The sequence below is a fragment of the Nanorana parkeri genome, unplaced genomic scaffold (genome assembly GCF_000935625.1).
Source record: "Nanorana parkeri isolate BGI_ZX_2015 unplaced genomic scaffold, ASM93562v1 scaffold619, whole genome shotgun sequence".
NCBI lineage: Eukaryota > Metazoa > Chordata > Amphibia > Anura > Dicroglossidae > Nanorana > Nanorana parkeri.
In genome coordinates this window covers 679,191-704,864 of record NW_017306887.1, presented here as the reverse complement: position 1 = coordinate 704,864, position 25,674 = coordinate 679,191, and the positions used below count along the sequence as shown (strand labels likewise).

At 39.5% G+C, this 25,674-nt stretch overlaps 1 protein-coding gene across 1 annotated transcript in view; it reads right to left on the bottom strand.

Annotated features, from left to right (window-relative positions):
• Positions 1–25,674, bottom strand: part of DCC (DCC netrin 1 receptor) — a 410,882-nt gene that overhangs the window by 76,594 nt on the left and 308,614 nt on the right. Inside the window, exons 15-16 of the mRNA XM_018562973.1 lie at positions 24,422–24,616; positions 4,890–4,985 (exon numbers count right to left, since the gene is read on the bottom strand). Coding sequence (XP_018418475.1) covers positions 4,890–4,985; positions 24,422–24,616 — 291 coding nt within the window. The remainder of the gene's footprint in view (positions 1–4,889; positions 4,986–24,421; positions 24,617–25,674) is intronic.

Sequence of the window (25,674 nt, the reverse complement as noted above, 5' to 3'; positions counted from 1 at the left end):
TGTCTGTCTGTCAGACCTGTCTGTCTGTCTGTCTGTCAGACCTCTCTGTCTGTCTGTCTGTCTGTCAGACCTGTCTGTCTGTCTATCTACTTACCAAACTTTTCTATTTTTTTTTCTATCTCTTGAAATAGTTTGATTTAAAATAATGAACTGTAGATTAGATCTATTAACTTAAAAGTGAACTAACTTGCTTTTTTGCTGTATTTTAAAGTATATAAATACTGTACAAGGATGATTGGATTAACATTAAATTCAATGTAACAATTAAATAAAAAGCAATCTCGGAACATGCAAGAGCACATAATGAAATGAGAATATATATATATATATACATGATGTCCTGGAATACTAATTGTCACTTAATTTGGCCAATATATTACCTTTGCTACATGTCTAAGTAAAATAAAAGACTATTAGTATTTTTAAATTATATATATTGTTTTGTAATATATTCACGATACCAAATATGAATTTTAATAGCATCACTCTGGTGAATGCTCACCGCATAAAAGCACATATTTTTCTATTGAATTATGAGATGTCCTTGAATGTTCATTGAAAAAAGAAAAGATTATAAGCATAATGTCTTTATTCAACCTCAAATACTATGTAACTATGATTGCATACAGATATTAATCAATTGTTTTAAATTAAAAAAAAGTGTTCTCAAGAAATATTTTTTTTTATTTTATTTGCCTGCTAATCTAAAAGAGCTGTAAGATATCCAAAGGCACCTACTACTGTGGTCTTGGGATGGACTGAACAGAAGGGTCCTTCTACCATGTCTTGAGATTTACTAAATGGAAGGCTCCTACAAGTGTGGACTTGGGACGGTGTAAATAGAAGGATCCTACTTATATGGTCTTGGGATGGACTGAAAAGGAAGCTCCTTCTACTGTGATCTTGGGATAGACTAAAAAGAAGGATCCTACTGCTCTGGCCTTGGCATGGACTAAATGGAAGGCTCCTACCACTGAAGTCTTGGCATGGACTAAATGGAAGGCTCCTACTACTGATGTCTTGGCATGGACTAAATGGATGGCTCCTACCACTGAAGTCTTGGCATGGACTAAATGGAAGGCTCCTACTACTGAAGTCTTGGCATCGACCAATTGAAAGGCTCCTACTTCTGTGGTCTCATTATAGACTAAATAGAAGGCTCCCATTACTGTGGTCCTGGGATAGACTTATCAAAAGCTTACTACTGCTGTGGTCTAAGGATGGACTAAATAGAAGGCACCTAATATTGTGGACTTGGGATAGCCTGAAAAGAAGGCTGTGACTCTTGCAATGGACTGAATAGAAGGCTTCTACTACTGTGGTTTTGGAATGGACTACACAGAAAGCTCCTATTAATATGGCATTGAGGTGGACTAAATAGAAGCCTCTTACTACTGTGGTCCTGGGATAGATAGATGGAATAGAAGTTTGCCTTTAGTAGTCTTGAGGAGGACTAAATAAGAAGATTGTTTTTCAGCTACAAAGTTTAATGAAATGGGAGAATTTAGTTAAATTCTCTTTCTTGAAGCACTGAAAGCATTTGGCTTCTCTTGATGGTGTGCCCATACAGTATATAGGGGGTGGTAAAGTAGGAGATAGTGGTACCCAACAATCTTGGTTTCTGCTGAGTGATGAAAGAAGCAAACGTTTCCTTTGCTGACTAGATGAAATGGGGTTGATTTACTAAATGCTCCTTCGATCAACTGATCCAGGGATGCCAGCTGTAAGGGTTTTAAAAGCAGCACCCTCTGTGCAAATTTCGTCTGGTTCATCAAGAACCGGCCAAAATTCTCAAAGTGTATGGCCAGCTTTAACGAGGTGAAGTTCGGCTGACTTCCATTATCCAATTATGTACAAGCAAAATACTTTTTATTTTCCTTGCACGTAATTGGGTATTCTTTGCAAATGAATTTTCACCACATTCCCTAAGATGAAGGAACATTCCCTTACAAAGTGAACATTTAAAAAAATAATTCTGCCACTCAATACTTTTCTTTCTTAAAAAATAAAAATAATAAATTCCATTACTCCCCTTTGGTATCTTGTGATTGTCAGTTTTCTTTCAGAACTTTTATCAATCCGTAAAACAATTGGTTGACAACTTTAGGCAACCGTAAGGTCAACCCAGCCGGCAATGCCGAACTGTAATGACACGCATAAGTAATCCAAAATGATAGATGTGTGACCATGAATAACAGGTTCTATCTGAAGGAGCAAAACTATCACTTATAGACCTTGTGTCTCTCAATTGAACTTAACCTCAGAATGAAATATGGCTTTCTCCATCTGCCTCTAGAGTAATAAAAAAAGATTGAGTTGTAGAAAAAAAAGAAAGAAAAGTGGATAAAATAAGGATAAAATAACAAATAATACATTAAACACAATTTAATAAATAACTATGTCGTCTAGTTCAAATTTTATTCTTGAGTTTTTGTGAAAAAACCAATTGAATAAAATTATTCCATTTAATTCCAGCCAGTCCTATCTTGTTTATTATAAAAAGGCCATTGATGTTATATGTATTGATTTTTGTTCCACAATATTTCTTAGTTCAACTGTCTTAGAAAATCAAGCAAAAATTATTATAATATTTTACAATGAAATATAAATTACATATTGATTTAACCCAGTTGTTGAGACAGTGTACAACAGAAGTGTGAATCTGTAGTCCCTGGTTTATTCCTTTTGGGAATACTTCACGAAAGATCGACACCATTAAATTTTCGCTTGCTGTGCTACTTCTTGAATTTGATTTGATTGGAATATTCTTCACAGTTCCCTCTTGAAATACTGCATGTCTTCAGATTTTTGTGCTCTCACAGACATACAGCTCTTACCAATGTGGAACCTCAGAATATTGCACCAAATCAAAACTGCCAAGAATGTCACGCAAGATGTAATTATTCCTGAATTCTTATATTTCATTTACATGGTTCATGAACTGTAAAATATCTTATTTTGTACAAAAATTATTTTTCAGCAGCTAATTAGAGGTTTTATTTTAGGAAAAATGATCTGCATACACACTATAAACTCCGCAATGTTCTAGAAGTTTAATAAGAGTGTTTTTTAGTATTTTTTTTTTTCTTATACCATATCTCATATGACTTTCATTTTACATTCTCTACCCTCTTTCTAGTAAAAAAAAAATAAAAAAAATAAAAACAATGAAATATTAATTACAAAGAGAAGATCAGGAACTGAGCTATCAGTGGTATGTGATCGCTCAGTTCTCGATCTACAGAGCAGACGTGTGACAGCTGCAGTATCATACGTTGGCTCTAACTATGGGGATGAGTGCATTTCACTCTCCCCATATTTTTCCTTTAAACACTATTAGTGCCCTGAAATATATCAGAGACGTGTCATGCATTTATTTTGCTTGGAATATTAAAGGTTTTTTTTACTTTTAGGGTTAAGCAGCAGGATCTAGACATTTTAGGCTGTCTAACCATCTTGTCTTGAATTGTATTATACCTGTATTGTTTCTCTTTATATTGTAAAGTGGTGCATAAGCTGCTGGCGCTTTATAACTGCTGTATAATAGTAATAATAATGAATTATGGTTCAAACATTGTGATATCATATACCAGATTGCTACTGCTAAGCAGCTTGTGGGTAATATGGAGAAAACTGGTCACATTTTTCTCCATGGTAATGGCAAATATTATTCACAACATTCTATATTAGCTCATAAATAGGTTTGTATGTCTGTAACATTATATTTAATCTAAAAAATATTTTACATTTTGTACAATTGATTTAAAAAATACAGTACACACAAGCTATTGGAGTGTGTGTGTATTTGTGTTTCCTTCTAGAAAAATGCGTGACCAATGTGTGCACGGTGGTCCCTACAATAGAGATTTTTTTTAAATTATGTTTGGTAATTAGTATTACATAGTTACATAGTATTTGGGGTTGAATAAAGACAAACGTCCATCAAGTCCAACCCATATAGGTCCACGCATCATCTCATTCTTAGGGATATTGGTATCCCTGGATATTACAGTCCCTCAAGAAATTGTCCAAACGTTTCTTGAACAAATCTACACTTTTGGCTGAAATCACCACCGATGGCAGTGAGTTCCAGACCTTAACCGCTCTTACTGTAAAGAACCCTCTTCGCCCATTGTGCTGGAATTTTTTCTCCACTAACTTTAGGTGGTGGCCTCTAGTCTTTGTAATGGAGTTAATCTCAAACAGTTTTTCAATATATTTTTTTTAATATTCAGTAATTATTATTAACATGCCAGTTGATTTGTTTTATATATTTTTTTTTATAACTGTGTCATATTATAATAGTATTAAAACTAGGGATGCACCGATACCAGTTTTTCGGTATTGAGTACAAGTACAGACATTTTTTCTTCTGTACTTGCCGATACTGAATACCGGTACTGGAAGTCCCATTAAGGAAGCCAGGCGGCGTGTAATGACTCGCCACCTGGATTCCCGATTAGCAGGCAAGCTGTCTCCATGCTCCCTCGTCACCAAGTGACAAGGGAGCATGGAGCCAGCTACCCGGCCAATCAAGAAAACCAGGCAGCATGTAATGACTCGCTGCCCAGCTTCCTGATACCGGAAATTCGGTTATCGGACTAGCCATCGGAGCATTTGGGTGAGTATGAGTACTCGTCCAAATACTGCAACAGCACTATAATAATCCAACATGAGCTTTCCTGGAAAGTACAGAACATTAATGCTTAATCAACTTAATTATGAAAGATTACGCTGAACTAGCTCAACTCTATACACTTATACAGAGCTGGCTACGTTTCGAAACACTTACCTGTTCATTTTGTGCAATTATAATCCCTTGAAAAATATATAGCATTCGAACAAAAACAGAAAGACAGCAATCAGGCAAGGAAACTCTTTCAACCTACCGGTTTGCGATCGGGTTGTTGCACTTTCATAAAGAGGAACACCTTCGCCAGCGTTATTAAAAGCTTTCAGAGAAATTACATAATGGGAGCTTGGTTCTGCGGGAACAACAAAAACATAATAATAGTAAACATTACATCTTAATGGCTGTTGCTTGATATATTAACAACAATATTAAACTAGAACATCTAAGTGCTGATAATTTTAAAATTATATGTATAATCCTTTGTTATTTAAAACACGGCTCTGATAAAAGGAAATGAATAAGCACATAAGCTCCTGATTGCTATTCAGATACATACAGTTCTGTTTTTAGAATAATTATTTAGAAAACAAATACTGTTTGATAAAGCTTTGCACCTTCTACAGAATTAGAAGGCCATCCAGGGCACCATCTACTGATACATTGGAGAATAAAAAAGAATTAGCACACATTGGAGATGATTCCTATGATGAGCTGACTGGTTGTAGTCAGGGGCAAGTACAATTTTGTTGTCATTTTACTTTCTCCAGGTGCCATGCACCAGCCCATATCTGTGTTGTGGGCACATAGCTAGACTTAGTCTAAAGTTATCTAATCATATAAAACAGAGTTGCACATGAACATAAAAGGTTCATGAGTAAGTCAAGTTTGTGTGTGTATACATATACATATGCTCCAGTTCAAGGAAGGAGCATGCTGATATGATAGGAGAGGGTAGAGTGACAAAGAGATGAGCTCATCAGTCTGCTGCTTCTCTTTTCACAGTCCAGTCACAGGTTAGGGGAAGGCAGGGGCGCCCTGAGGCTGGGTGACACGCATGCACGGTCATCTTATTGACGCCTGCCGGCGGCCATCTTCGTGGTGGGCGCAGGCAGAGAGAGGAGGGGACCTTCACCCGCCGGGATGAGGTATACCGCCGGGTCCCCTCTTCTCTCCTGACACCGTCGGGCTCTCGGTCCATGACTGATGACTGATAGTCATTTTGGCATCACCCCTCCAATGGTGGCACCGGGGTGCGGGCCGCACCCCCCGCACTCCCCTTCTGACGCCACAAGGGGAAGGACAAGATCGGTAAGTATTACAAACTGCAGCATAGAAATATCAGGTCTAAGGCCCTGCCAGACAGTGCTGTGCTGTGTGACAGAGTTGTGTTAATCTTAGATCTGGGTGGACAGAAATGTAAATCCTTTGGCAAGTTAAACAGATCGCATATACATATTCATTTCAGCAGTTTGCCTGGAGCTCAGCTTTAAGGTTGTAAGTACCCTAACTTTGTTTTATTCCTTGAGAGTCTTATCTCACCATTAACTGTCTTGCACAGTTGCTCTCAAATACCAGTATGACTCATAATACCTGAATCACAGGGAGACGATTGACTTTGCCGAGGTCACAGTCATGTGCTTTGGAGTTGTGCTTTTCTGGTTCATAACCCAATGATAATGACCCTTATCCTCCCTCAGTTATGCTTTGTTGCAGAGCACCATGATTACTATTAATCCCTCTAGTGCTCAGCAAACCCATAATGCATTGCAAATGACGCTCCTTCCAGATATGAAGGGGTTTAATTGCCTAGACTTTCCTGGGAGATTACTGAATAATTGATTAGCTCATTGTGAATATCGTTAGGACCGCAGCCAAATGAATTAATAAACAATAAGGACTTGATGTGAAGTGTTGCTAGATTCTCGTTGGATATAAAATTCGTATTCATGATGACAGGACAATTTAAGGTATTTGTTTAGTTGTAATATAATTGTCCTTTGGAAATTACGTTTAGAAAAATGCAATATTTTTAAGTGGAATAATGAACTGATGATGCTTTAGAGCAGCAATCAATGCAGACATTACTCATGCCAAACAGCTCATGTTCTTATAGGTGAGGTTCTCAGTTTATAAGAGGATAACGTAGCAATAAAAATACTGCAATATATGGAACATTAAGAGTTTAAAAAGCACCTTTCACTTTAGAAAGATCTTATTTATCAATCAGTTTGATACAAGTCATACAATTTACCAGTACGCCATTTACCAAAAATAACTGAGCAAAATCTGGGGTGAGGAGCATCCATCTTAGGACATCCTCTCTACATGACATTTCTCCCTCTTTGATCCAGTCCAGGCACCGCTGGAGTGAGCAGTAGCTTACAATTTGTATCAGGGAGAAACTGTCTTTGTCAGGAAGGTTAAGGGCATTAAAAGGAAGACTGATGTACAACAAAGGTTTTCTAAAAACATGCAATGATACTTTTATAAGTTAAAAAAACAAGTACAATGTCCACCTTCCTGACACTTTTTTATCTGAACCCTTAGATTCACAGCAAGGCTTCCAAAGCAGCAGTGCATAGAGGGTGAGGTTAAAGGTTAGGTCTAAGGCCCCATTCACACGGAGCGATTTATCGCACGGTAATCCGCGCGATATCGCGGATATTTACCACGTGATATCGCTCTCCAATGCATGGCAATGGGGCTCTGTTCGTCGTTGTCGCGGGTCGTGTGTCGCTACAACAGGACCCTTTTTGGAGCAGATTTCGGCGCAATTCAACTTTGCTCAATGCAACCATTTGCGCAAAACGCGCGACAAACACGCGATTTGCGATACGTTCATTGTGAATGGGGCCTTAGGGTAAGGTTCAGTTGTTAGAGTTATTTTTTGGAGTAAGGTTTAGGGTTCAGTGGTAAGGCTGAAGGGGAGATTTAAGATTAGGTGTTAGGGTGAAGTCAAGGTTTAGGTGCTTGGGTGAGGTTTAATGTTGGGGGTTATGATCTGGGTTAAGGGTTCAGTGGTAATTCTTAGGTGCAGGTTACAGGTTAATTTTAGAGATTTGGTTTGGGTTTTAGAGCTCTGGGGGGTGAGGGAAGTTTTTCATTTGTAGGACCAACCTAAGGATTGGTTAAAGTGACTCTACACTTAGGAGTTAGATCTTAAAAGTACATTTAGGTACCTTAACTATTAACAAAAATGAATTTTATTTGTGTATCACTCAGCTGTAGATCCTCAATCATCTCTGAATTGGTGCTGACACTGTCCTTCCTTCTGGGGGGTGGCTACTTTTGTTCCCCATGGTCCCTGTATATGTTGTAAAGTAGTCACCGCTCCAGGCTCACTCCCATGATAGACTATAATCTCATGCTAATTTGTATTGAGATTGTAGCCTATGAAGGGAGTAAACTTGGAGTGGTGGCTACTTTACAACACAGGGACCATGGGGAACAAAAGTAGCCACCCTCCAGAAAAAAGGACAGTGTAAGCACCAATTCAGAGATAATTTGAGGATCTACAGCTGAAGGCAGCCGAGTGAATATCCAAGCCAAAGTGAACTGAGCCGAATGGTGATTCAACATCTGCATCAGCTGATCTGAACCTCCGGCAGTGGTTCCCATATGGGCTGAATGACAGTTAGTGAATAGCAGAATGCGGCTAGCACCCCCTCCCCCCGCCCTCGGTACTGGGAGAATGCTTTTCCAGAGTCTCCACTGGCAAGCACCAGCAGTAATTAGTTCTCATCAATGAAAGCTAATTTATGTATGTTCCATCTACAAAGTAAGAGATCTACTTCAGGTGATGACTGTTTAAAGTAGGAAAACCCTTAAAGTTCCAAGCCTGGGTAGCTCTTATGACATCACTGGCAATTTGGAAGCATTTCAAAATGCAAAATAAAGCCTAATAAAGGAAAAGTTTTATCACCCTGAGTTGCATTTAATTTTAATTTTGTATAAAATAATCTCTTTACGGTATTTTCAGTTTTATTGAATCTCAGTTATTTAAACTTCTTCCTCCAGCATAACCTTCCATTTCATTATGTCCTTGTCTGTATGAAAAACAAACACAGAATTCAATTTTTTCCCTTGCTATCTCAAATGAGAAGTTGAAATGGAAACACGGTCTTACATTTCTTTAATTAAGCAAAATAATCATTCTAAAACTGATAGTAAGGGCATAACGTCAGGCCAGTTGCACCTTCCTCGCAGACGGCTGCTAAATAATTTCAGAATGCTGAATATCTTTATTTGCCCTTGATAAGAGCGATGCCGCAGTGGACATTTTAATTTATCATTAGCAGAAGATTGGGATATTTTATATCTTTTCTGAAAATGAAGTATACGGTAGATAATTTAAGCCATGGAAATGCTAATGGATTAGTTCATTACTACCTCATTAACACGGATACTTTTGTAAATGTGAGAAATTTTGATATTCCCAGGGACCAGCTTGGTGGTTTGATGGTAACACCAAACAGGCAGTATCTGCACATGGGGGGTTGATTTACTAAAGGCAAACAGGCCGTTCACTGCTGCAAGGGAATTGGCGTTATAATGTGAAGCTCTTGTGACTTCCTTCACCCAATCATGTGCAAGCAAATCTTTCCAAAGCAGTCCACATGGCGAAAAATGATGCAAATTTTGGTAAAACTTATGCACAGGCAAAATTGGTAATTTTGCAATGAATCACTCTGTATATCCCTGAAATGCCAGATGATATTTTTGTTGACTCAGTGCCAGAGGTTCTTACCCAAGTTTGTACTCAATACCTCTGCTACATTTCTCTTGGTCATGTCGGTAAATGCGGACTGTTTTATTTATTTATTTATTTTGCTTTATGCGTTATGCTGCCTATCTGGAGCTGCCATCCAACAACAAAGCTGGTCCCTGTAAATCAACTGTGGGGTTAATTTACTAAAGGCAAACAGACTGTTCACTCTTCAAGGGAATTTTCATTTTGTAAAGGAATTTTCCCTTAGCTTACTGAATGAGATGAAGCTGTGTTGACTTTAATCATCCAATCATGTGCAAGCAAAGATACAATTTTTTAAAAAAAATTCTTCCTTGCACATGATTGGGTATTCATTGCAAACTAAAATTTCCCCAAAATCACCAACTTTCCCTAAAAAGTGCAAAATCCTTTGCAAAGTGAACAGCTTATTTGCCGTCAGTAAATTGATTTACGAAAGGCAACTAGGCAACAAAGGAATTTGTACTTTGCAAGGGAATTTTCCCTTGCAAATTGAATGTGGTAAAAATTCACTTTGCAAAGAATACCCAACCACGTGGCCATGATTGGGTGATGAACGTCAGTCAGTGAAATAGTGATATTTTACTAAAACATCCAAATCTCTCAGTAAAAAACTAGTGGGAAAAAAAATCCCAATTTTGTTCAACCCTTGGATGGTGTGCTAGCAATTTTATGCTTACGATTTATGGTGTGAGGCATTTACGTATACGATAGCTGTGAATATTAGGTGTTAATATTAATAATATCTGTTTTGGAAAAAAATGATATGGTACATAATGTAAGCAGTGGAGATACTAAGGAATTAGTTTATAATAAGTGTTAATATTAATAATATCTTTTTTTTATAAATGAAGTATATGGTTCATAATGTAAGCTGTAGAAATTCTAATAATGTTAATTATAGGTGTCAAAAATAATAATAATCATATATTTTTGAAAATGAAGCATACAGTAGATGATGCAAGCTTTGGAAATGCTAATTAATTAGTTAATTACAACCTCATTAACACGGGATACTTTTATAAATGCAAGACACCAGGATAGTCATAGGGATTGGCTCTGTTGTTCAATGGCAGCTCCAGATTGGCAGTATAAGCAGCACCAAAACATAAAGCAAAAAAGAAAACCAAAAACCAGCCCACATTTCAATAAATTACCACATTTTGAAGACCAAGAGGGATGTAACAGAAGTATTGAGTATGGACCTGGAAGGGGCAGCTCCTAGATTGATTCACCAAAACATCATATGACGTTTGTTAAGGATAAGTGGAATGACTTCATTGCAAAATTACCAATTTTGTCTTTACAGAAGATTTTGCCCAAATTTGCCTCAAGGTTTGCCATGTGGGCTGCTTTGGTGAAGTTTGCTTGAAAGAAAAAAAGATTGCATGCCATTAGAACCTAAAAAAGTCATGTGATCACAATGCCAGTGCTGTATTTTTGGCACAAGAACATGCCCAGGAGACCTAAAAGGTGCTTTCAGGACCTTGAGGAGCCATCTAAAGCGTATGGCACCACCTTATAAACCACCAATAACCACCACCATTTTGCTTTCCCCAATGAATGTAATGCATTTCAGTGAAATGGTGATATTTTACCAAAAAGTCCCAATTTTTCACCAACTAATTTGAATTTCCTAATTCATTAACTACTCTGCCTAAAATAGCAAGTCATACCATATTGTCAACTAGCAAAATATAATGTATTTTTAGTAGCAACCTCTAAAGAAACTGTACAACGTCACTTCAAACTTTCAGCTTTTACACAGCTGGAATACCAAACGAGTTTCAATGATTCAATGGATACATTACATATGGATTACAATGGATACATTATGCTTTGGAAAGCACAGAAAGACAGATTTGTGAGCTGAATTGTAAATATACTGCTTTGACCTCAAACCCCAGGAAAAAAAAAAAAAAAACAATAAAGCATGGTGCAATTGGATCCCTAAAGGCAATTTTCCTTGAACAGCATTCTGTTTTCTCTCCTAATGCTAATATGGGTAGCAATTTATATTTTGTGTTCAAGTGCATTGGTCCAGGTCTGATCATTCTTTATTAAAGGATATATGATAAGGTAACTATGGGTCTTGTTGCCCCACCACATTCCCTCATCCATAGGTACCAACTTTTGCAATTTTTTTTATGAAATAGCCTTTAAATAAAACTTTAATGGATTTTCTGTCAATTTTATTAAACATTTTTGTAGCTTACACGATTAAAAAACAATGTTTAGTATCTGGTTTTACTCTTTGTTTAATATAAACACTATATGGTCAAAAGTTTATAAACTCCTGACCATCGCCATATCCAATAAAAAAACCATGGGCATCAATATAGAGTTGGCCCATGCTTTGCAGCTGTAATAGCCTCCACTCTTTTGGGAAGACTTTCCACAAATTTTTCTCAGTGGGAATTTATTCCCATTCAGCAAAAAGGACATTTTTGAGGTCAGGTACTAATGCTGGATAAGAAAACTTGGAACAGTTGGCATTCCATTTGGTAGAGTTGAGATTCTCCGCCCCCCGCTGTGACGCCCAAAAACAAAACTGAAAGCCGAATGCCGGCATCGACCGGGCGAACACAGCAGAGGACACTGCGGGCTCGCAGGGACAAGGTAAGTGATACTTTTGCGCAATCCTGAGTGTGGCTCGGGGTTACCGCTTTTGGTACTGAAGAATAACCCCGAGCCACACTCGGGAATACCGCCAGGGAGGTTAAAGGAGAATTATGGGGTGAGTGAAAAACACTCATCCCCATAATTCAAGCTGACCTGTGACAATGAAGCTGTCACAGGTCGGCTCTATTGATCAGGAAGTCAGCGAACACATGCCCCCGATCGCTGACTTCCCGATCATCTCCCTGCAGAGAGCAGTGACTGTCAGTCACCGCAGGGATTACCCCCTCCCCTCTCCGATCCTCCAGCACTGACTGGAGGAATGGACGGGGAGGGGGCTGGGCACAGCTGGCTCTGCCTTTAGATAGGCAGAGTCTGCTGTCAATCAGCCAACGGGGTGGATCTCAACAGTATTGTTGGGATCCATCCTGGCTGCGGCGATCTTAGTATAAAGTGGCCAATAGCTTGCTATATACTCAGTTTTGGGTCTTGGGATGAGGTTAGTATATGTCCTCCTGTGACCCTGAAGAGATCTATGGGGAAAAAAGGATACCCAATAGTTCTATTTTAAGGCCACTTAAGTTTGTCAACACCAAGCTGATGAAACCATGTCTTTATCACTCTGGCTTTGGACACAATAGCACAGTCATGCTGGAACAGAAAAGGGCCATCCGAAAATGCTGTAAGTGCACCATTGTCTAAAATGTATTCTGCAGCGTTAACAATGGCATTCATTTAAACACCTAAAATTAATCTTATATATAGATAGATAGATATATATAGATATCTATCTATCTATCTATCTATCTATCTATCTATCTATCTATCTATCTATCTATCTATCTATCTATATATATATATATATAATTGTAATTGAAATTTAGTAGGTCACTGTCTGAAAAGGCAACCATCCGGAAGGAAGCAGAAGGTGCCACCACACTAACATTTTCATTTGAGTGTCTTAATGTCTAAATATTAGCTTGCGCTATTGAGCTCTGTAGACAAATGGCTGTTTAATTGTATCTTTTTTTCTTCCTGATCATAGGAACTAAAGAAAATATATACAAACCACCATACATTTCCTTTAAAATAAAAAAGAAAGCTAAGAATGCACTCAAGCACCCTGGAACTCCCTGACAGTGTAAAACAGCAGCACTTAGAACTTAGCCACCCTGGTGCTGCTTTGGTTAAAGGTTACAAACTGACAAATGTACATTAAAATACTGTACCATTGTTAAAACCCGAAACTATGCAAAAGCATCAAGATCTTTCTCTCACCCTTGGCGATGAATGAAAACTTGGCTCATTTTTATCCAAAGGAGAAAGAAAATCTCAGAGGACCTAGACACAGGCGACAGACTGAGCTAAAGATGATTGCTATCCTTTCATTTAGGATTTCATTATAGTTTAAGGTCAATGCATAATGGGATGTATCACAGGAATCCTGGCTTTGCTCACCATTTCTACAAAAAAAAAGATTTTAAAATGATTTTAAAGTACAAGGGAATGAAAAGGAAAGGATTTGGGTAAGAAATGTCACCTTTTTGATCCAAATAATTAACTTTTTGGATCTTGATTATAATGCATAAGTTTAACCCTTTTGTGAGCAGAGGTCATTAATGCCTAGATTGATGGCCACTGCTTCCACAGACAGAGCAAAGGTACTTCTCGAAAGCATGCTGGCAGGGAAAAGGCTTTTCTGTTCTACACATGCTGTGGCTTTTTTCTAAATAAAACAAACTGTAATACTTTGAACACCTTTTGTTTTGATGCAACTGAAATGTATTCGGCTGATTTAAATAGGAATATAAATTGTGCTTTACGCCTTTTTTTTGACACATTGTTCTAATAAAAGAGCCTTTTATTATAGACTGACGAACTTAGCCGAGCGGCTCAGTCAAGCCGAACGCATATGCCCGGCTGAGCCGCGCTGAAAGCCGAAGCTGGCTGAGCGGCCGGTCATTGGCCGGCCGACAGACTGCTTCTCACAGCTGGGCGGAGCCAGCCGTCATCTTACGACTGGCTCCGGTCACTTGCAGAGAGATCAGCGTCCCTGGTTACCAGCGAACCAGGGACACTGATCTCCAGACAGCAAACTCTCCCGGGCGCTCTGGGAGTCTCCCGCTCCCGGCCGCCCAGGAGAGAAACACTGATTTTTCTTTTTTCTTCTTTATTCTGACACGAAACTGTGTCAGAATAGTGCCGTACCAGCCTGAAGTGAATAGCCGAACAGCGTTCGGCTCATTTAACTTCAGGTCGGTCTTTCACTCGGCTGCCTACGGCAGCTTAGTGAATAGACCCCTCAGTCATTGCTGGCATAGCGATCACATGACCAGGAAACCCTCTGATAGGTTCCTGATTGTTAATGGGGCCGGAGCTGTCAGTGCCAACTGCCAGCCCAACAGTGTGTCAGCTGGTGGCTCTCAAAGGGAAGACAATAACATATTCCCTTTTTTCTTTCCCTAACGTTTTATCACATGGCTATATGAGAGCAGGGATGCTTACTTATTACCTATACTGTACATGCTCCGCCTCTTGGCTAACAGACTAGGCAGTCAGTAGGCTAAAAGGCATGGCTCATCCTGCAATGTATTTTCCCACAGCAGTCTTTCAGTAATCATGCTGACTATAGTGTCTGACCTACTCCTGGTCACTACAAAAAGTACCTATAGATTTGTATATGACATATAATCATGGATCAGTGACAATGTAAGAACGACACCAATGTTACTTTTCATTTTTTTAATATAAATATAGTTTCCCAAATAGTTTACAAGTTGCTTTTGCTACAAATGTTACATGCATTTTACATGTATCGTATTCATGAACAAGTGTAAAATATACCATATGGTAGTGGCATTGCTATCTTAGTAAACCAAGAGAGCCATATGGAGCTAGGAGTAAAAGCAGAACTCCAGGCAGATATAAAACATAACATTTAATCAAGTTCTGGAACAATTAAAAAAATTCAATGCATTTTTGCATATAAAATAAAATAAGTTTCTGAATCTGTCCTCATATTAGCCTTCTCTAATCCCTTACACTGCAGTACTATGCATGGCAGAGGGGAAGGTCAGCAACATTAGCCAGTCAGTTCTGACCTGCTGGCACATTGTGCCCCTGTCACGATACCGTGCACGGTTGTCCCCACACCACATGGAGGTGTCTATACAAGAGAAACAAATATGTGACCACAAATGCTTACAAACTATAATTTATTAGCTGCACCAAAACACCACAACCATAAACACCCCCACCACCACCCGCAAGTAACATGTAAAAATATAAGCAACAATTACACCACGGAGACAACAGGGCAACCCCTGGGCAGCAGGACAACAAGGGGGGAGCCACTGATCAAGAGACCTCAGGGGTAAGGGTCAGGTCCAAGTCAGGGTACAAGGCAGGGACAGGAACAGGATACAGGCAACAGGAACAGGAACAGGATACAGGCAACAGGATACAGGCAACAGGATACAGGTCACGGCAACAATACTGAAGCGCAGGCCTCACTGTAGGGAGAGGTTAAATACCCTCCCAGAGCAGCACCAGGTGGCGACTAATTGGTGGCAGACACCTGCAGGTGAGCACTGGAACTGCAGGATCAGGTTCCAGCTTCACAGTGCCACCTGGAGGTGATCTAGTCCCTGACAGCTCACCATCATCATGCCACCGGCTCCGGCTACCCATCATCATGCCACCATCTTTATAATTTGCCCACTAATATTTTCCAGAGGTCTGCACATCATTTAAAGTCAACCCTTGCTAAAAAGTTTAATTATTGGTGAGGTACTTCCTACAACTCCTGTGCACATAAAGGAATGTAGAGGCTGTTGTCTGTTTGATGAAGCCCTGAGATAGATTAGATGGTTATGAGGAAGAGAGATCCTCCCCACTAAGCAGTCAGAGTCTAAGATTGATTAAATGGCTATGAGGAAGGCAGATCCTCCCACTTAGCAGTCAGATTCTTAGCTCGATAAGATGGCTATAAGGTAGGCATATCCTCCCACTTAGCAGTCAGATGCTGAGATTGATTAGACAGCTATAAGGAAGACAAACCCTTCCACTCATCAGTCATTTTGATCAAAGTACTGACAGGGTCTACATCAATACCACTATAGGAGAGGCAGGTAGTAAAGTTTGCTAAAGTCCTTGCAATGTATAAAGCTCACTAGGTGGGTATTGTTTTGTTTTTTTCTCAGCAAATGTAAAGCTTTGCTTTAAAACAAGAATTGATAGATGCCTCCTTGTACATGTACTGGGCTTCCTAAACATGTGGAGAGCCCCCTACATGGATACTGGCTTTCAGATCCAGAGTCAGATTTCTGCTATACTCCTCCGCAAAGTCCACCTCTCTATTGGTCAGAGACCCAACAGAGCACGTTGAGGAATCTGGAGGGGGGTTGGACAGCTTCCTGCTCCAGAGTTAGAAGTGGTAAGCTGCAAATCGATGTTCCTCAAGAATAAAAAAGGTATGCACAGACACAGCTTGATGTTTGCTGTCAAATTAATCTCTGCTATCACAGATGTTTATGTTGTATGACCACAAATGTTTTACAGCAGCATGGTGGCTTGTATATATGTACCTTGTGGCTATGCAGGACTTGGTTAGGGTTTAACTCTGCTTGCTGCTGTCTACATGGAGTTCGAAATCTCTCGCTATGTGTTCATGACCATACTCTATTTTCCTTAAGCAATCCCAAAACACATAAGTAGGTTAATCGGTTTCCCCCCAAAAATGGAACATCAGATTGTAAACTCTTCTGGGGGACTGGTGCGTCCCCATCCTACATAAAGCCAGGTGAAATATGTCATCGCTCCATACATCACTGCAAAGAATAAACTGTTTTTCATCAGGCGGGTGAAAGAAAATCAAATCCTCAGAGTGGAACAAGCTAAATGAAGAAGTTTGTTGAGAAAGTTCACCAGGTACGTCAAGCTCGTAAGATTGACGTATGGTCCCATTATAAACCAATACACCCTGCAAAACATCTTACACAGGAGCTCAATGACTGATAGATTAGGTCCGACATACTTTCTTTTCTTTATGCCTCTTGAAAACTCATCACATTGATAATGACTAGGCAGCAGCCGCAGCAGCCAGAGGTAATCTATTGCTTGTCTGCCAAATGCCAACACAGAATCATCTAATAAAATTATCATTATGCTGCAGGAATAGAAAGGTAGAGGGCCATTGTCATTGGCTGCCTGTGACCACCTTTAAAGGGAAATGGTAGCTAATATAATGTGGATCTCAAGCAATATAAAAGTGCAGTAACTAAGATATAAAATTGTTGAAGTGTATCTCTGACTATTTTTAGCTTTGTATAGAGTAGTGAAGGGGTAGAACCCCATATGGGTTTTTATTGTTGTCCATGCTGGAAAGCATTTTAGCTTTGTATAGAGTAGAATAGGGGTAGAACCCCATGTGAGTTTTTATTGTTGTCCTTCTCCATGCTGGAAAGATTCACCCTCTCCATTTTGTCCAGGTGACCATTGTCACTTGGACAGAACGCAATGGCACTTCCAAAATTTTACAGTCGCTACCAGAACAGATGTTGAAGGTAAATCTTCCACCTGTTTCACCAGTTCGATAGGTATGTTGGTAGAGCACTGAAACCAAAAGTGGTTATATTTAATGGTCTAGTTAAATGGATATTTATATTTAATGGACTAGTCCAAGATGTGTGGAGATAGTGAGAGCACCAAAGATGTAGTGTAAGTCCTTTAAATCTTTTACACTAAGCACTGCACTGCTCCTCCATGGCTTTAGCAGGGGAAGGACAGCCGGGTTCTCACCTGCAGGAGTGTGTCCTCTCTCCAACCAAATAGCTATATAGTAGTAGAAGAAAAAAATCAGTCAGCACTCTGTTCCATGCTGAATCAGTTTATTAAAAGTTTGTCAGGGACACCTATTCCTGCCCGAGGTCGGCCCTCTCTGACATGTTCCTATGATTAAGCCCAGGATTTGGTGAAACATGTCAGAGGGGGCGGACCTCAGGCTGGACTCAGTGTCACTGAGAAACTTTCAATAAACTGATTCAGCGTGTAATGGAGTTCTTTCCCTTTAAATGTTTATTTTGCATGACAGGAAGTCACAAGAACAAGCCAACGTGTTCCAGCAGCTCAATACTCCCTTCCAGTGCTCCAATATGCCTGTCCCTGAAGTTACCTAGGCTGTCTTTTATGCTGTCATTTTCCAGCCGTCTTCAGGCCAGTTACATAATACTGCAGGGTCCACTACTCTCCTCTTCTCCTGACAGTGGGTGGCTCCTGCACTCACAGTATATCCTCAGTCTTCTGGGTTAATGAGGCTAGGGGGGTGATTTACTAACCTAAACGCACGCACCAGGTGCGTGTGATTTTTACACAGCAAAGCATAGTTATCAACCAAAAAGTCTCTATAAGCATATTTCCACACATGCCATATATGGAAAAATCATGCACATGATGCATATATAATGCTGCTTCACAGTTTAGACAAAAATGGTTAGCTCATGCATTTACATTACTGCATTCATCAACGCAAGCAACACAATGTAGAGCTAATTTACACAACAGCACCTTGCAATTCAGGGCAGGGCTTTGCACAACACACCTGCTGGGTGTGTACACACTACAAAGGTGTTTAGATTCCACCCATAGATCATGCTGGGAGGGAACACACTACAGAGGTGTATACATGTTCGTGGTGTGTTTATAAGGTTAGTAAATCAACCCCTAGGTGTCATTCAACACCTGGAAGACTGAGGACATCTTGAGGCCAAAGAGATGATGTGTGGCATATTGCTGGATTAAAGGTGGGTTTTGCACTCAGAGCTTTCTTTTTTAATATAACTCTTTGGGTGCATTTAAAAATAGTCTGGATTTGGGCTTTAATCTTTCATTGGAAAAAACAAAAAAAACGTAATTTGTCAGATAGACGCTCTTATCCTCCATAAATAGCTGGAATAAGGCACTAAGGATGCATGGAGAATCAGATTTTAAATCGCAGTGCAGTTCCTCCTGACTGTCCACCTGGCCTGCTCTGTCGGGTTTGGTTTATTACACCCATATTGCAAAGAAATCCAGACTGCGAATGCGGAAATATAAAATGATAAAAGTGCCATTGTTTTTTTCCACTTTTATCACCTCGATGATCGAGGACCTCCTTTTTCTTTCTCTTGCTTTATGATATTGTTTAGGATCTTTTAGCTTAGACACTAAAAAGAAACTCTGAAACGTTTTCTGACTTTTGCCACGGAGATCTAAAGCCTTGTAAATAACACTATGCGGGAGAGGTTGAAAAAGCACTTCATCACAGCCGCTTGGCAAGTTTAAGTGTCATTTGCTCAAAATCCTGGAGACTACCAAAGTAAAATAGGAGATTCCTACAAGAAGTCATTCTTTAAACCCCACTGAATATTAAACTTTTTGGGGGGCAGTGTGGGGAAGAATTAGTACCTCTTTTTGGTTTTTACTATAGGTTTCATGGCCGCCTATTGATCTGGTTCTTGATTTGTTTTTGGTGATGCCACGTGGCTGGAAAAAGCAGCATAGTGCTACAATTATCACATCAATGAGCTGACAGCAGTACTGGTCCTTGTTTAGTCAGAGCAGACAATGCACACCGACGCTGCAGAAGATGTTCTTACAACCAGATGTGGGTGGATGTCCGAAGACCCTTTTGGCTTTTACAGACCAGCCCAACCAAGATTTTTATAAAATGTAAAATGTACTTTCTCCTAAAACACCATGTAATTGCAACATTTGTTTTTCAATAAATAATATTTATTTCATATTTTTTTTTATAGATTGTAAGCTCCCACGGGCAGGGCCCTCCTTACCATCTTCTCTTGATTTGTATTGTAATGTCTTCCTTATATTGAAAACATAAAACTGTTGGCACTATATAAATTTACGGCTGGCTCCGGCCACTTGCAGAGAGAACAGCGTCCCTGGTTAACAGCTAACCAGGGACACTGATCTCCAAACAGCCTAACTCTCCCTGGCGCTTCGGGAGTCTCCCGCTCCCGGCCGCCAAGGAGAGAAACACTGCTGTTTCTTTTTCTTTTTCTGTCAGAATAGAAGAAAATATAATTTGGCCATAGGAATGCATTGCTAGATTCCTATTGGCTATTTCAATTTGCAATAGCCAATAGCAAACTAGCATTGCACCCACCCTGGCAATGCATTCCTATGGCCAACATTTATTTATTTGTTTCTATTCTGAAACGGCTCCGTGTCAGAATAAAAAAAAAAAGAAAAAGCAGTGTTTCTCTCCTTGGCGGCCGGGAGAGGGAGACTCCTGGAGCGCCCAGGATAGTTTTTTTTTCTATTTTTGGACGGCAGCAGAACCGCCGGCCAATAGAAAACAGTTGGGCAGAGCTAGCTGTCATTGCTACCTCCGCACAATCGTTTTCTATTTATTTTTTTCTACTTTTTTAACAATTTTTCTGTTATTCTCGGTACCACAGAGGGACCGAGCAGAACAGCTGAGCCGAATGCCGCTCAGCATTCAGCCGTACCATCCTGAAGTGAATAGCCGAACATGTTCGGCTTACTTCGCTTTAGGTCGGTCATTCACTGGGCTGCCTACGGCAGCTTATTGAATAGACCCTTTTGGGTGAGTACCCAAATGCTCCGATACCTTCCCCAATCACGGAACGTCCTCTGACCAGCAGTGCCGTTGGGTAACATGGACCCGGCTTCCTGGGCAATCAGAAAGCCAGGGGGCAAGTAATGATGCGCCTCCCGACTTCCTGAGTGGCTGGAAAGCCAGCTCCTTGCTGATTGGCTCGGAAACCGGCTTTCCAGCAAATAAGCATGGAGCTGGCTTCCCGGCCAATCAGGAAGTCGGGAGGCAGGTTAGTTCTCGTCGCCCAGCTTCCAGATTGGCTGGGAAGCTGGTTTCTTGACCAATCATAATCGAGCCAGCCACACAAGGAGCCGGTTTCCCAGGCAATCAGGAAGCCAGCTCTATGCCAGCGGAGGCACTAGTATCGGTACCAGTGAGTACCGAAAGCAAAATATCAGTACTCTTACTCGATACCGAAAAACCAGTATCGGTGCATCCCTAATTATTATTATTATTTCAGTACTGCTGAACTCCTGCAGCCTTCTTGCAGTCACTTTCCTGGTTTAGACAACATTGGAGCATATCTGCATAATGTGAGTTGAAAAGACTGCTTGTGGTCCCCATCAGAAGACGTAAGAGCACAGTTGGGAGACGGGGACAGAGCGTTGTCACCCTATAATAGAAAGTGCCTGAATAGAGGCCCCCATGACAGGATCACCAGGCATTAATTTAATAAAAGTTGCAGATTTTAAAAGACTAAATACAACTTTGGAGATTATATTAGCATGTTAAAGAGGAACTCCAGGTATACAAAAAAGTTTACCCTGCTGCTTCTTCTCTAGGGGCTGGAATAAAGACGATATGCTCACCTCTCTCTCCCTCTGCTCCAGCTGTGGCATGCTTCTCAGTGTCCTCATGTCTAATACAAGTGAATGGACTGCATTAGACATGATGACGTCAGCTGGACTTAGACCACTGGAGCCCAAGGGAGAAGAGTTTAGCAGCCAGGCAGCATAGAGGATCAGGTATGTATTTTTCTTTTATTTGAGCCCCTAGAGAAAAAGGAGCAGCTAACTAGTGCAGTGCGGGGGTAGCCCTACTGCGCGGGCTAACCTTTTACATTCCTAGAGTTCCTCTTAAAATCCTTTATGCGATTTTAGTGATTTTGTTTACATATACGTCAAGTTTTTGAATCATGAAAAAGAGTAAACCACCTAAAAATTTCTTATAACATACATGTGCATTCGTGACTACATATCTCCAATGTCCAATGATCATCAAGTGCTAGTACAAGGCATCCTGATGAGTATATCACATACACACAGATTATCCTTCACAGGCGAACAAGACTAAAGGAGTGGTCATACATAAGTCCTATTTTTTAAACTCTTTTATATGTGCTTGAAAGGAAGCACCAGATACAATCCTGCTCCAAACTGAGGACTGTATATTTCATCCCGATCATAAAATACGGGCCACAATGTGGAACCTGCCGCGTCTAATGGAGTTTTTCATTCATGTGAATAATGTTGCGGCGGTATGGCCACTGTCCGCTGCTTTATAAGTGGGACCACAAGGGATGATTTCCGACACTACACCCTAGTTATGTTCTATGGCCAGTCTCGATGCTAATTGTTGGCTGCTTTTATTAGACCTATTTACCAAAAAATAAAATTGATCTTGGACTCTTACATCTGTTTTTTGTCTTGCGCTTCTTTTTGTATTCCTATAGTTTGAGCAAATATTGCCCAGCGCAGTTGTTGTTTTAAGCTGATCTCCATTCAAATACCTAAATAGCCGAACATTCACATATGTACACTACCTAGTCAAGGATGTGTAATTCTATCCAGCCAGTCCCACTTGCCCAAAAACACAACATCTTACCTGTCTTCACTTTTCTCTACTACATTTAGGAAATATGGCTTGGTCTAGGACACCATGTGCAGGTAATGGACAGTGGAGAAGCAATAGGAAAATCAATGGGGTTGATTGACTCAAGGCAAATAAGCTATTCACTTTGCAAGAGAATGTTCTCTTAGATTAATGATTGAGGTGAACATTAACTTTGCAAAGAATAACCAATTATGTGCAAGGAATATACATAAGAAAACAGTATTTTTGCTGGAGAAGCAATAGGAAACTCAATGGGGGTTGATTGACCAAAGGCAAATAAGCTATTCACTTTGCAAGAGAATGTTCTCTTAGTTTAGTGAATGAGGTGAACATTAATTTTGCAAAGAATACCCAATTATGTGCAAGGAATATAAATAAGAAAACAGTATTTTTGCTTGCACTTGGTTGGATGATGGACGTCAGCAGAGCTGCACCTCAATTACTAAGCTAAGTGGAAATTCCCCTTGCAAGGTGAACAGCCTACTTGCCTATTGTAAATTAACTCCATAAGGTCATTCCTGTGCGCTCCCTCCTGTAAGCTTGTGCAAAGCTGTTTTTTGGGTCAGACTGCTTACCCTCCTCTTCCAGTGTAAGTATTTCTGTGTAAATAAGTAATGGGAGCTAATACATAGAGATAATCATCTGTACTTAAAAATACATATTTGTCTAAAGAATAAACAACTGGACTAAACAGTGTTTGGAATTTAGTTTCAAGCTTCCTTCTGCCTAGTGTGGCAAATAACAGAGAAGAACTGGCTGCATGGTAACATTTGATAAATGTCAAATGCCTCATTATCTATGCCGAGATGAGAGTATTTACATACAAATTGCCATATATTATTAGCCACTCTTTTACATACAGTGACTTTTCTGGTTTAGCTTTCCAGGCTCTTAATTCAAAGGAGTGAAAATAATTATTATTTTACTTGGCTTTTCTCCATTAAAACATCTCCTTTAAATGTACGTAATGAAAGCTTGGTACTAAAGGAGCTGGCTGCAAAAAATCCTGCACGGAGCTTTCATGGTAACGATTAGGAAGTGCAGAGTCCGCAGGAGAACCCCATGAGACCGCTGGCTGTCAGTCAGCACTCTGCCGCATTCAGTCACACATAGTAATAAGACTTTGTGATTGAAAGCTCCGAATTCCAAGAACGTCAGCCGCTACACTTACTGCAATGAATTTCATCACTGGAAAGGTGGCCAGCATAACTTATTCATTCCATTGGAGGGCCTCCAGTATGGCTCAGTTTAATAAGAGGGGACCTAGAATGGATTATTCCCGATTTCATTGCACACGGAAATTAAACAGATTCGGGGATGACCTTTCCATGAGAAAGATATGTCAAAGGAGGTCAAATGGTCATCTCACTCCTGAAGAATTAGAACTGTATCCACGTATGTTTATAGTATCTGATGTCTATCTATCTATCTATCTATCTATCTATCTATCTATCTATCTATCTATCTATCTATCTATCTATCTATCTCTTTATCCATATATTAAATATCCATCTACATACCATCTATCTGCTTTATAATGGTAAAGTGAGATTGTTAGGTAAAGGGTATGTATGTATGGTCGTAGTATCTGATGGCTTTCTATCTATCTATCTATCTATCTATCTATCTATCTATCTATCTATCTATCTATCTATCTATCTATCTATCTATCTATCCCTTTATCCATCTATTATCTATCCATCTACATACCACCTCCATACCATACCATAGCATTGTTTATAAAGAAATTACTGTTATCTTACAATATTTCCCATCTGTATATGATACCTCATACATATTTTTATATCTATCATTTGACATCTGTCAATCTTCCTTCTTCTCTTATATATTTCAGCCTTTTTTCTCTCAGGTTTTTTTTTTTATTTTTGCTTTTATTTAATCATTTACCAGTTACATTACATTAGACCATAGGGAGAAATTGTTAACTTTGTTGTCTTGTTCCACCACTTACCCAAATTCTCAATGGAATAATATCGCTGCTTGCTGTCTACCCGCACCGTCTCAGCATAAGGGCTCCCGACGCCGTAGCCAATGATGTACCCCCGCACCACGATGTTGGGGTTCAGTGGTGGTGTCCAACTCATAATGATGCTGGTAGTGAGTGGTCTGACATGAAGAGAACTGGGCTGGTCTGGCACCTGGGATTCTACAAGTCAAACAAAAAAGAGCATTACAATTCTGTTGACTTTCCTCCTACTAGCCCACAGCCTGACTATTATGTTTTGATCATTTTCAGAATGTTGGATGTTGTGTTATGAATAGATAATCCCGACTCAGGGACCTGAAGCTTCTAACTACTTGGAAGCCAGAAAAACAGATATGAGTGTTATAGCACATGAAATGAATGTTATGATTAATGCAAAATATTGTTGTATTTATTGGTAACCAAGTGTGATATCCACACGGAGCAACAAAACATATTCTCACAAACCTCATTACACATCATATTTAATTTACTGATGTTCCTGGGAGTTCCCAAAGCCCTCTTCTTTAAAATATCTGAGTAAATATTGAGCATTATTTTTAGCATCTAGGCATTTTGAAGCTTACAAAGCAAATAACTCCACAAAAATAATGAAATCCACAGTCGCACTTAAAGATTTTTAATTTTAGGCAAATGCAGTGTTATGTTTTGTTTTCCTAAGACACCTCTGTAAAAATAAAAATGCAGCACAGAAAGTATATTATATTACCAAGGAATAGGAAACAAGGGAAAGAAGCTTAATTAATTGTATCACTTAGGTTTATATTTCCTTCCTTTATTAGAATTGCAGTTGCCTCCAATACTATAACAGGCTTTTATTTGTTATATTGTATATTGTTGAATAGCTTGCTGATGGCCAATGTTTGTCCCCTGGTTGCTGACTACTAATGATAAACCCTAACAGGAGGTTAAATAGTTCTATCTACAAAAAGTTCTATTCATTGAAAAATGATAGGCACATTTATATTGCTGCATGCTAAAAGGGAGCCGTAAAGGTGATAAAAGTTAAATTATTGATTAGTATGAAACATTTGTAGTTGGATTACAGGAAATCAATTCATAATGAAAATTTCAGAATGTTTATATGAACAGAGGTGAGGAAATCAGTTTGCCCTAGCGAAGCATTGGACAGGATCCGGTACACTTATAGATATTTCCATGATAAAGAAGACATCCCCATTAAGTGATGAAAATACTTTAAAACACACACACATACATAT